This window comes from Chiloscyllium punctatum, chromosome 23, assembly GCF_047496795.1.
Source record: "Chiloscyllium punctatum isolate Juve2018m chromosome 23, sChiPun1.3, whole genome shotgun sequence".
Lineage (NCBI taxonomy): Eukaryota > Metazoa > Chordata > Chondrichthyes > Orectolobiformes > Hemiscylliidae > Chiloscyllium > Chiloscyllium punctatum.
In genome coordinates this window covers 72,901,273-72,913,942 of record NC_092761.1, presented here as the reverse complement: position 1 = coordinate 72,913,942, position 12,670 = coordinate 72,901,273, and the positions used below count along the sequence as shown (strand labels likewise).

The 12,670-nt window shown below is 37.0% G+C and overlaps 1 protein-coding gene across 2 annotated transcripts; it reads left to right on the top strand.

Annotated features, from left to right (window-relative positions):
- The first annotated feature begins 560 nt into the window (after window positions 1–560).
- Window positions 561–12,071, top strand: LOC140494141 (uncharacterized). Of its 2 annotated transcripts, XM_072593191.1 has the most exons (5): window positions 561–788; window positions 6,816–7,005; window positions 8,276–8,334; window positions 9,898–10,139; window positions 11,872–12,071. In XM_072593191.1, exons 1-4 carry the CDS (start codon window positions 632–634, stop codon window positions 10,134–10,136), a joined length of 645 nt encoding a protein of 214 aa, XP_072449292.1. In that variant the 5' UTR covers window positions 561–631; the 3' UTR covers window positions 10,137–10,139; window positions 11,872–12,071. The 2 variants fall into 2 exon arrangements, with proteins under 2 accessions (XP_072449292.1, XP_072449291.1); XM_072593190.1 differs by having other exon boundaries at window positions 9,898–12,071.
- The last annotated feature ends 599 nt before the right edge of the window (window positions 12,072–12,670 follow it).

Below are 12,670 nucleotides of genomic sequence, written 5' to 3'. Positions count from 1 at the left end.
ATTTCTGATTCTTTTTTCTTACATTCTAACATTGTTTTTTTTTATTCCTTCTCTCATTTCTTCCTTTGTTCCCAATTGCTTCTTTCTTTCCTTCATTCTTTCTTTCCTCCTGTCCTCAGACTTAAATTCTTGTATTGCCCTCAACGATTCACCAAGAGCGCTGTTCAAATTCGTTACTTTGGGATCCTGGTGCTCATACCTTAAAGCTAACTATTGCCAAATCACATTGCCTTAAATATCAGTGGGGAAAACTTGTGCTTATAGAGTACAATGCAGCAGGTGACAGTGAATTGAGTCAATGGAAATTAAACTTGGGAGAAATATAAAATAGCTTGACAACCAAATGATCATTGCCAAAGTCAAATTTAATCCTAGTTTGTCCAAAATTTGTGAAAGAAGTGGGGCTATTATGTGAAACAAGGAAGCATGTTTTGAAAAAAAGTGGTCTCAGAGCAGAAAAAAATGCCATCAGTTCGAGTCATTATTATTCAAATTACCTGCGGTTTCAATAACCTGGGGGAGGTGCATCCTCTGTATATAACTGCACCTGACTCTCAAGACTCATTAGAACTCAAGCTGCTGCTGACTCTTCATCTTTGAATCAATCCAAAGGAGCTTCTAGAAGAAAGAAATGGCTTCAGTTTTATCAGCACTACTCCTTTGTCTATTTCTTCAGTATGCATCAGCTGACTCTCAGACCCCTTGCATGATTGAAAATGCTATGATGGGAGGCTCATTCAGTTTAATGATTTATCCAAAATACCTCATGCCCAACAACAAGTACAACGGTGAGTTGTTGATCAACTTTGTAAAATGCATAAATTTGTTCTTTTGCTCAACTATTCTGAAAATGTTTCCAGATTTTCGGGAAAAACCGAAGTTTGGATTATTAAGTACACTTTCTGTTCCAAAGGATTTCAAATAATTGTTTGTAGTTTTATTGGGAAGTATTATTTTAATTTGTTTCCAACCTACTTTGTGAGCTGAGAGGTGCAAAGGCAACTTCACTCAAAGGAAAGAGCTTTTACGTCTAGAGTAAAATCTATTTTATTCTGCAAGATGTTTACTGGAGTCATAACCAGGTTAAGAATTTATAAATTTACCACACTGAGTGATAGAGGGAAAATTCCAATGTGAGTGTATAGTTGTAATTTTTTACCATGTTTAAGTAACATTTCTAACTGTTATAAAATCTGAGTTTAAACAACTCATATTAATTGACTTCTGAAAAGACTATCTGAGTCAATCATTGTACTACTTACCTACCAGTATTTGTTCAGGTGTGGTGCTCATTGTAATAGCTTCTATTTGGCACTTACACAGAAAGACAAAGAAACTATGTGGGAATGAACCATCTCACATGATGAAATATAGAATACAATGTTTTTTGAGTCATTTCATGTTTAAATATATCACAAGATGCTAATTGGAGTTTTGTAATCACATTGTAATAACTAGCTGCAGAGAGCACACGAATTAGATTAGATTAGATTAGATTGCTTCGGTATGAATTGTTAAAAACCAAAATTCGTACACTTAAATGTTTGCTCACTAAATGTGTGCACTTTACAGCGAAATTACAAAAGAAAACTAGGCAATGGTTTTTGTAAACCATACAGAGAGTTTTTTTATATGGCATCTTCAAAACTCTAGACCAGAGTGCAGTGAAGTTTGTGAGGGGATTTTCACCACTCTCAATCGTTAAGAAAGGAGCATGAAAAAAGTTAAATTGGAATAAGTTAAAATCCCTGTTATGTTTGTACCAATCTACAACTTTAATGCCCCAGGTTTTGGCTGTAGATAAAGCTCCCACCCATACTCACGGAGTTAACTATCCAGTGCCAATTGCTGAGCAGGATCAATCTGAGTTATTATGCTGTCCACAAAAGCAACACGTTTCATTTATGTAGCATGTCCATTAGAGAAATGTATCTTAAAAGCATTTCACAGGTGCATCTTTAGATTTAAAAAAACTGCAGGAAAGAAGAAAATAAAGTGATAGGTCAATGGACACAGGAAAACAACTAATATTCCCAGTTCATACGTTAACATTTATTATTTTGCAAAACTACCTTTAAAAGAAAAGAAAGAAAGGAATTTCTAATTTATCAAATTAACCTACGCTGTGTAGATTCTATAGATTGAGAACTAATGTCTCTGTATTCTCTTCTCCATTTAAACCAATGGATGGAGGTGTGAATTGAAAAATGCTGTCGAGCTTGAAATATTTTGTCTCGTCTTTTAACCCAAATGGTGAAATGATAGTTTTCTGTCTTGGCTCTGTTTCTCATAGGTACGGAGTCACACCTCAATCTGTAACAACAGCATTCATATCTCTAATGCCTATCTCCTGCTTGGGAATTTACCTGATTGAAAGGTAGAATAAACTTCAGCAAGATGACTGAGGAGACAATTGTAAAAGTCAGTTTTAAGTCTTTCCAGGGTAATAAGAACAGTCTGCTGGGTGTAAATTTCGGAAAGTTTGAGATAAATAACAAAGTGCCTCCCAATGTTGAAGGGAAGGGTTTTGGGAGATAACTTAAAGCAAAATAGTTGGAAAGCTGAGGAGGAAAATGGTATGAAATGAGTTTAGGTACAGCACTAAATGTAAAGTTTAAATCTGAAGAAAAGTGAATTCAAAACGTTACCTCCCTTCCTTGGTCACAGATGCTGCCAGACATGTTGAGATTCTCCAGCATTTTCTGAGCATGTTTCAGATTTCCAGCTTTCACAGTATTTTGCTGTGTGAGCAGACTTGTCTTTGTACAATTATGGATGTAGTTTTTTTCTTTATAAACTCCTCATTCAGGGCATGCAGATTTCACAGGCTCAGCCAGCTTTTATTCCCATCCCTAATTGCTCAGAGGACAGTTAAGAGTCGATCAGATTCCAGTGGGTCAGGAATTTGTTTAGGCCAGAGCTTGTAAAGATTGACAAGCCTCCTTTTCCTAATTGACTTTAACGAATCAGGAGAAAGTGAGAATTGCAGATGCTAGAGAGTCAAAGTCGAAAAGTGTGGTACTGGAAAAGCACAGCAGGTCAGGCAGCAGGAGGAGCAGGAAAATCGAGGGTTTGGGCATAAGCCCTTCATCAGGAATATGCCGGACAGGTGTTTACAATGATTAACGATGCTTACACTGTCATCATTGGGCTAGCTTTTTAATCTGGATTATTATTGAATTCATATTTCAACATCTGTAATGGCAGATTTAGCACTCTTTTCCCCAAAATGTTTAGCCTGGAGTTCTGGATTACTAGTCCATTACACTACCAGCTCTCTGTAGTAGAAGTTGGTAAAGATGAAAATTAAGATGAAGACATGCTGAAGCTGGGTGATGTTCCAGAAGTGGAAATAGATAACTATGTCTTCAACTGACTTGACTCTACTCTCTGGAAATTCCTCCCTTTAGTCTTGCATTTTTCTATAAAAGCTACCTCTTTGATTGAGCTTTAGTTCATGCCTCCTATTCTTTTAGATTTTTGGCCAAGTTCCAATTTTTCCTTGTCTCTTTGTGAGGCACTCTGTGTGCAACACCGTTGTAATCTAGGAGATTGGCCGGATGCAGATTTGGAAGTCCAGTTGAGAGTCAGCAGGTGATAATTCACAATAGTCAACAAAATCTTGAGCAGACAGCTGGATGACATGGGGTAATATTCCAAGTTTCTGATGAAGTTTAAGATGAAGTTGGTCTTGCAAACACTGCCAAAGTCACAAATTCTTTAATAACTTGATGTTTGACAAGGAGACAGGCAGGAAAGCATCTGACATGAAGTTTTGTGGTGGCAAAAACATGAAAACTAGATATTGTTGACCTATACATAGAAGGTGGCACATAGTTCACTAAGTGAGGAGAAATTGAAGACTCCCAAGAGTGCAAACTTGAATACACTGATGTGACAGGGGGCACAAGGAGGGAATATGTGCTGCTCATGTTGAGGTCATAGAGGATAGAACTATATTATCATTTTGCCCAGAATTGGATCAGGAAGCTAAGACACTGGTTTAAAATAGCATGGTGTCAGTCCTGCAAGCTTTGAAAAGGTTGAGATAAACAAAACCTTTTAAACATAATGTTTCGGTCACCTGAGCGACAACAAATATCTTGAGCAAGGTGTTCCTTACTGTGTTTGCAGTGGAAACTAATGTTATTTATATAAGATAATAGAAAAACGTATTTAACAGTGAGTATAAAAGGTTCATTTTAAAGTTTTTTTTTAAAGGTGTAGGGTTTTTAATTGGAGAAAATCCAAGAACAGACATTTTAAAGAGTCACATGATGTCTGTAATTTGGAAGGGTGGACCCAGTTTAGGGAAACTGTGACTGTGAAGTACAGTTGACAAAACTTCTCACATCTCAATGCGAACTTGAAATTTATCTTCAATATTTGACTGGAACATAAATTAGACAGGTACTGGAGGAAAAAAAAACTGTTTAAGGTGTTTGTAAAAGAAAATAAGTGCTCCCCATAAGGTACCTAATTCACAACGAGTAAAATAATTCCAATAAATTCATTTCTGCACTTACCAACCTGTGTCCTCTATTTCTCAGTAGGGTTTCCATTGATTTATGTGTTTTCATATAAACTTACAAGTTAACACTCCAGAGGATGAAATGTTGTTTGAGCTTGGCTTGCTGCATTTAACAGAGTCAATAAAATGTGGCGCTGGAAAAAGCAAAGTAGATCAGATAGCATCCGAGGAGGAGGACAGTCGACATTTTGTGCAGGATCCTTCATCAGTACTTCATCATCACCTCCCTCCCCTTCATGGACCTCTCCATCTCCGGCACCTCCCTCCCCTTCATGGACCTCTCCATCTCTGGCACCTCCCTCCCGTTCATGGACCTCTCCATCTCCGGCACCTCCCTCCCTTCATGGACCTCTCCATCTCCGGCACCTCCCTCCCTTCATGGACCTGTTGCTATCTCCGGCTCCTAGTTGCTGCATTGAACACTCCAGGTTAACAATATTGATATTGAGAAGAGCTCATTTTGCCTCTGCCACAATAGTGTGCCTTATTCCCACCTCAGATAACCACTATGGTAACAAGACAAAGTCTGAAGCTCTCACTACCTAAATATAAGTTGCTCATTAAAGAGACTGACAACTTTATGCAATTGATTGTAAACGGTAATGTGGATGCACGTGATATCGGCATAATACGAACAGTCACCCATAACCTAACATGATCATTCTTCTACAGTGCCAACAATGTGTTTCAGACAGGAATGGAGATAGGCAAAGAAGAAATGTTAACCTGAGGGGAATGAAAAAAAAAGTCTGAATGAATCATGTTGTCCTTTTTCCGTTCTGCATTTGGTTTCTCTTCTAACTGACTGGGTGAAAGCTTTCTTTGGGTGACACCTGCATGGTTCTTGTTTAATTGGGAGTGGGTGACCTCAATCCAGTTCCTCGCAAGAATAAATGCAAAAGAAAGTATTTAACATTGAAGTGCCAGCCTCAGTCAATGAATCAGTAAAGAGATTGGGTGTATGAAATGCTGCACACTGCACTGAGGAGTGCTCCTTGTACAAACATACAAATTTGGAACAAGTATTTCTCAGTTTTGACATCTTGGCTTTGGTGATGAGAAGTCAAAATCACAAAATCTGTCAAGTTAATCTGAAAAACAAAACTCCAATTCCAAGCAATTTTTTTTTGCTTTTAGGGCAGCATAGTGGCAGGTGGTTAGTACTGCTGTCTCTCAGCATCAGGAACCTGCGTTCAATCCCACACCCAGGTGACTGTGAAGAGTTTGCACATTCTACCTGTATCTGCATAGATGTCTTGCAGGCGCTTCCAGTCTCCTCCCGCAGTCCAAAGATCTGCAAGTTAGGTGGATTAGTCATGGGAAATGCAGGGTTACATGGATAGGAAAGGGTGGGGGTGGGGGGGTAGGTGGTTCTGTGTAGGATGCTCTTCAGAAGGATGGTGTGGACTCAATGGACTGAACAGCTTGCTTCCATGGGGATTCTATGGTGGTCATTGTTGAAGATACCAATTCATTAGATTAATATTTGAAGAGGAAAGACATGATAGAGATGCTTTATATTCATAAGTATTTACATCTAGCTGTAAACACTGCCCACACAAACCACATTACATGCCATACATTTTTTGAGGCAGTGTGTTATCACTGAGCTGACTACCTGGCAATATTTAGTTTAAAAAAAAATCCATCTGAAAGAAACATCAAGCTATCTAGACAAGATTTATAGTGAATTAAGAGTTTCTAAGAAACTATAACTAGTAAGCTTCTCACTGGTCTTAAACCTTATTTTATCCTACAGCCAGCCTAGTTCGTGACTTAGATCAAATAAAAGTTGAAACCTATGCAATGGAGGAAGTTTTGTTCTCACCAGCACAGATTGGGAAATAATAATCATTCTACCCACTTTTGTTTGAGTTGCTGGTAGCAAGCAAGCTGCCTCACTGGTATGTTATAAAAGGAAATTACAGAAAGTAATCAGCAGATCAATCAGCATCAACAAAAATAGCATGAATTAGTATTTTCAAGAAAGGCAGCTACACCCAGACCCTTGTCATGCTACTGATTTTGTGAGCAGTAAAGCCTCTGGCTGAATACTGTAGCTTACTGAAGAAAATTATGAAAGAAAATTATGCTATCTTACTGTACCAGGCCACACCCCAACTACTGCAATGTAGTGTTTAACTGACGCTTACATGCGCAGCACAAATGAAGTTCACATTGCCTCTAAATTTCAACAAAATGCATAAAGCTAAATCGATACATTTTCATTTGTTACGTTCCATGCAAGTAATAGTACAATGTGTTTTTCTTCTCTTTTCCCCAGTCACTGTGAATGGAACTGGAACCAATGTGATGGTAGCCCTCTCAGCTTCTTATAATGGCAGCAGCATTGGGAACTGGACAGAAAATGCTGAAAACTGCCAAGGAATTTATGGGAGCAGGAACCTATCATTCACTGAAATGTGGAAGTCACCTGAAAGCATGATGGACACACATGGCTCTATTTTATTCAAGTATGGTTTCATTTTGTTTCTGTCATAGCTTCTCCTTGATGTCTACTCAGTGTACTAATGCTGTTATTGGCATGAGTGCCATATATATAATCCCTAACTATCGTACAAATAAATTATCAAATGCCATGGATGTTTCACAAGTGCATGATCCAATACACCCTGATCTGCTCTTTTAAATCTGGCATCTGGAGTAGTACAGATACAACTTAATCAATATTAATCCAGTACAGTTTTCAAACAAAATCTGAAAACAAGTCACATAAGGAGATATTAGGTTAGATCATCAGTCAGAGAGGTAGTGAGGTGGAGATGCTTAGTATGTTCAGGGTCATTGATGATGGAGAACTTAAGAGACCAGCATTAAAGCAGCACAGGTATCTTAAGGGGTTGGTAGAGGAAGCTACAGAAATAGGTACCAACAAGGCCATGGAAGCATTTACAAACAAGAATTAGAATTTTAAAATCAAGGTGTTGGTTAACCAAAACCTATTGTAAATCAGTATTTTTTTTTAACAAATCATTACAGTAGCTGCAATTACGAAGCAAATAAATATTGTTCAATCTCTGTGTTAATGCGATTTGACCATTGAAAATGCACTTTGGGCTGACATAGAATACAGGTAAAAGCTACTGGAAGTAAACAAATAATAGCAGGAAATGTCAGCTGGGTCCATCAACCATACCTAATCCACCACTTATCCCTTCCAAACCCACATTGAATACAATCAGCCAAAAACAAGGCAAACTTAGATGTGGGTGTTCTCAACACCTCCTATGCCAGATGATTTACTGTCCCATTTTAGGTTGAACAACATTTCAAAAGTATTTTATTGTCTATAAAACCTGCAGTTGTGAAAGGCTCAATATAATTAGAAGTCTTTTATTATGAATTTAATTAAGGTAATAGGCCTCATATAGATCTGTGTTTCAACATATTAGTAGTTACTTGATTTAGGTTAATTCTGACAGTGAGAAAACTTCTGATCAACATTGAAGATAGAGAAATTAACTTTTGTCCATTACCATAATCTTCATTTATCCAAAGACAAAAGCATCAGAAATAATTATGATGTGGAAAAGTCAAATTTGCGTTTGCAAATCAATCCATCAAGTTGCTTTTGATTTCCATTGATCTATAAATAGTAATGGGGACTTTTAGGATTTTTCCTGTATCAGCCTGAGTAGATTTTGATATAATTTAAAGCATTTCTTAACATGTTATTATAAATAATGATGTGTGACATTTATTTTGTTTCCATTTTTCATCCAGAGCCTTTATCAAAATGTCTGAAAATATGACATATGTCATGAACAAAACTCTCAGATTAGGTAAGATTTATTTTAATGTTTAATAATGAACGGAGAGTAACAACAAAGAGCCTTCCTTTTTTTTCTAATTCTGATTATATTTTATGGCTTTCCTTCTCTGTGTTATTTGTTAGCTCTGAGTACTTAAGGAAATGTTTTGAATTCAGCCTACCCACACTCTCCAACAAAACTAATAATCAAATCAGTAATTGTGTATGGCAATAACAAGTCATATGAACCAAGGGGAGTTCAATTCCTGAACTATCTTGTGTAAACTATTCTCAGCCTGCACTAATCGGTTTATAAAAGTTATGTTAATGACTCAAAAGCTCAGTTGGTTATCACTTCTCACCTATAGCCATACAGTCTGAAAATGCCTGATCTCATTTAATTTTAGAAACTAAGCAGACTCCAGCCTGGTTGGCATTTGGATGGGAGACCCCTGGGAATGCCAGGTGCAGTAGACAAAAGTCCCTCTTTTGGTGTAGTGGTAATGTCTCTGTCCCTCGACCAGGAGGCCCAGTTTTATGTCACACCTGTTCAAGAGTTACGTAATAAGTGGTTGATTAGAAAAATATATTGAATTAAAGAAAAATTACAATCAGCCTGTTCTCTTGTCCTGAAAATTGTTCAATAAATCTGGAGGGTGTTCAGAATGTTTTATTTGTCGGTCATGTCCTGCATTTAAAGCTTTCTACATTTCACTTAATTATCCAATTGAATACGATAGCAGAGAGATTTTAGGGCCTGTAGAATTGTATCTTAGAACATTTTAAGATGAGCTGAAGTACTCAGAAGGAGGAACTCTGGCTAATTCATTTAGCTCAAGAATTTGAGTGTATTTGCAACACAGTAGCAATTATTTCAGTCCAGAGTATATGTATTAAGGGATAGGGATCTTGATTGTATTCAGGACAATTATATATTTCACGTGTGATAAACCGAACATGCACATTTGACATCTGTTCAGATGAGAAACTGACCTTGTGACAAACATTTAAAATTACTGTCAAAATTAGAGTGGTGCTGGAAAAGCACACTAGGTCAAGCAGCATCTGAGGATCTGGAAAATTGACATTTCGGGCAGGAGACCTTCATCACTAATTCACTGTTTCTCTTTCCACAACTCTTGGGGCAGTAGATTCCAGGTCATTCATACTTGCTGCTTTAAAAAAGTTCTTCCTCATATCCACTGCATCTCTAGCCCTAAATCTTAAATCTTTGTCCCTTAGTACCATCAGTTAATGAAAAGAATCCTTTCTCACTGTCATACACTTAAACATTGCTCTCAAACTTCCCCTTGATCTCCTTTAGTCCAAGGGGAACAATATCAGGCTTTCCAACTTAACCTAGTAACTAAAACATCTCAGTCCTGGAAACCTTCCAATTAAGCTGGAAGGATTTCCATATCTTTTTTCAAAGGTGGTGACCAGAGCTAGATACAATGTTTTTGTTGGCATCTAACCAGAGCTTTACATAAGATTCAATACAGGTCTACTGTTTTGTGTATTCAATGCTTCTATCTGTGAATTCCATGATTCCATATGTTTTACTAATTTAGTAATAATGATTCTTTTTGCACAGCTCCGACAAACAATTCTACAACTATGAAAACTTCAACTCCGTACAGCATGACCACAACTCCGTACAACATGACCACAACTCCGTACAACATGACCACAACTCCATACAACATGACTACAACTCCGTATGTCATGACCAAAACAACCGAGAATTCAGCAAGTGCCATTACCTTCAAGTCACTGAATGGAATTATTAGCACGTTCTTGCTCTTTGTTACAGTCCGAGAATTGCTGTCATAAAAGGTTTGAAATGCTGGCCTTCACACTTCCTAACAATACTTGTCAATAGCATTTACAACCAGATAGGCAATCAATCTATTCCGATTCCCCTTTCTATACAAAAATACAGAAGCCCTTTCCTTTGCAATGTCAATCTTGAGCCACCAAAATTGGGAAATATGTTTTGTAAGAACATCTGCTTTCTTTAAGTAATGAAGTTCGAACATTTGCTGCAATCCCAAATATTGTCCTTTGCTTCTCATTATCTCAAGTCCTAGCTAGTGCCTGAATCGATTAAGTTTAGTGACTCACCTTCTACTCTTTACTGTACTTCTGTGCAAGGGTGTAAGTAATACTCTTGTTTTTTATCGAGATGAAATTTATTGGAAATATAAACCTCTTTGGAATACATGGCCAATTCTTCAAAATTATAATGAGTTGACTAATAATCTTCAGTTTATTTTAGTTTTCATTCGTTATTAAATTGCCACTCCTTTTGATCCTTTTTTATCGTTATTTTCTTTGGTATTTTTAGGCTTTTATGCCTACACTGTCAGAAATTGAATATTCAACACCTTCAATGTAGAGGTGCTATCAAAATGTCTCAGATATTTTGGGCCAACTGTTCAATTGCTTGACGTTTTTTACTATAGCTTTGACAAGCAGTTGCACTGAAGGCCTTAACCAACTAGCTAGACTAATTCTAGCTTCAAGCACATGCAGGAAATGTCTCAACAATGGAATATTTACAATTTTAAGATGATCATATAATTAGTTTCAGTTTCTTTAGGATCTTATTCTATCCTGCAGATTATTAATAACTATGTAATGGATTCACAGTGCAATAATGTTCTATAACCCATTGGATAATTTCATAATGTCAACGGATTACAAGGATGGGATTTATTATTGTAATGTCATTGTTGTTTAGTGGATATCAATAATGACCACATTTGTTTCTATCCATTTTTCAAAGATGAGCTTCAAAGTTTATCAAAATGATCAATAAAAGCACAGTGCAGTTCTGTTTCCTGACAATTAAAATATCATGGGATTGTTGATGTTCAGAAAATTTCAGGGAAAGAAAATCCAACAACTGTGCAATTGGCAATCATTTAGTTTCATCTTGTTCCACTTAATCTTATGTACTCTAAAGTAGAAATCTTTTAGAAAAGTTCCAGTGACCAACTCAATTAGTGGACATGCTAGTTCTGTGCTTGGTGCAGCACTGTTCACTAGTAACATATGCTTAAAAATCAAATCACTGTACAAAGATTTAACATCTGCCTGCCAAATTCTGGCACTTAATACTTGAAATGAGTTCTCAGTCCACTTAGTTTAAGGGGGTCCATTGCACAATTAAAATAGCACAGAGAAGATTTTGATACTTGTAGGATAAAAGCTCACTGATAATGTTGCTTTTTATAACTTCCAGTCTAATCATTCACCATAGTTACCAAACTATCATCCTACTTGCAGTTATTCAAAGCAACAATCCTGGCACTTTATTCCCTGACTCCAGAATTAAATGGTTTTCATTCACAAAAGGGGTAATTGATCCTAAGTCTTAATTATTGATCATTGTTTTGGTTTCACCTTTTCCATATTTAACCTCACTTCATCTCCATTTTATTGGTTTACTTTAATTAAACATTTATCGATTCTCTATTGGTATTTTATGTATGAAGTAAATTGCACATTTCTAGACAATTCAGGCATGATACCATGAGCAAAACTCTTTTGTATCCCTATCCAGTTTATGAAGACCTGCAGCACGAATTTGCAAGCCTGATAATGCCCTAAAATGAAGTATGTTTTCACTGGTGTGGTGTCTAAAGATAATGCCAAGGTAGAAAATCACTGCTAGAAATGTGTTGAGCTGTTTATAAATACACTGAAACTATTTACACAAATAATGTTACTTTCTTTAATAAAAGTTGAACTTGACCTTTATAAGTGTGCAAACAATTTTGTTTTGAGAAGAATTTAAATTATTCACTGGTGCAACCAGAAAAACCGTACTTCACCTCTGAGAAATGCAAAGAAATAAGCTATGGCCAAGAATGTAAGAACCAGGAGCCTTCAAGCCTCCTCCACCATTCAATAAGATCATGGCTGATCTTTTTGTGGCCTCAGCTCCACTTACCCGCCCTCTCACCGTGACCCTTAATTCCTTTACTGTTCAAAAAATTAGCTACCTTAGCTTTAAAAGCATTTACTGAGGAAGCTTCAAATGCTTGACTGGTTCGGGAATTCCATCGATTCACAACCCTTTGAATGAAGAAGTTTCTTCTTAAATCATTCCTAAATCTGCTTTCCCTAATTTTGAGGCGGTGACCTCTTGTCCTAGTTTCACCCACCAGTGGAAACAACCTCTCTACTCTTGTCTTATCTATTCCCTCCAGAGGACAATTTACTAACACAACATAAGAACAAAGAACTAGTCATTTGGATACAAAATTGGCTTGACAGTATAAGACAGAGAGTGGTGGTGGAGGGTTGCTTTTCAGACTGGAGGCCTGTGACCAGTGATACCACAAGGATCGGTTCTGGAT

Bases quoted from the DNA above. Each gene is read 5' to 3' on its own strand.
- LOC140494141 (XM_072593191.1), top strand. From the start codon at position 632: ATGGCTTCAGTTTTATCAGCACTACTCCTTTGTCTATTTCTTCAGTAT. The intron at 789-6,815 runs GTGAGTTGTTGA...TCTTTTCCCCAG, and splicing joins GCCCAACAACAAGTACAACG to TCACTGTGAATGGAACTGGA. The intron at 8,335-9,897 runs GTAAGATTTATT...CTTTTTGCACAG, and splicing joins GAACAAAACTCTCAGATTAG to CTCCGACAAACAATTCTACA.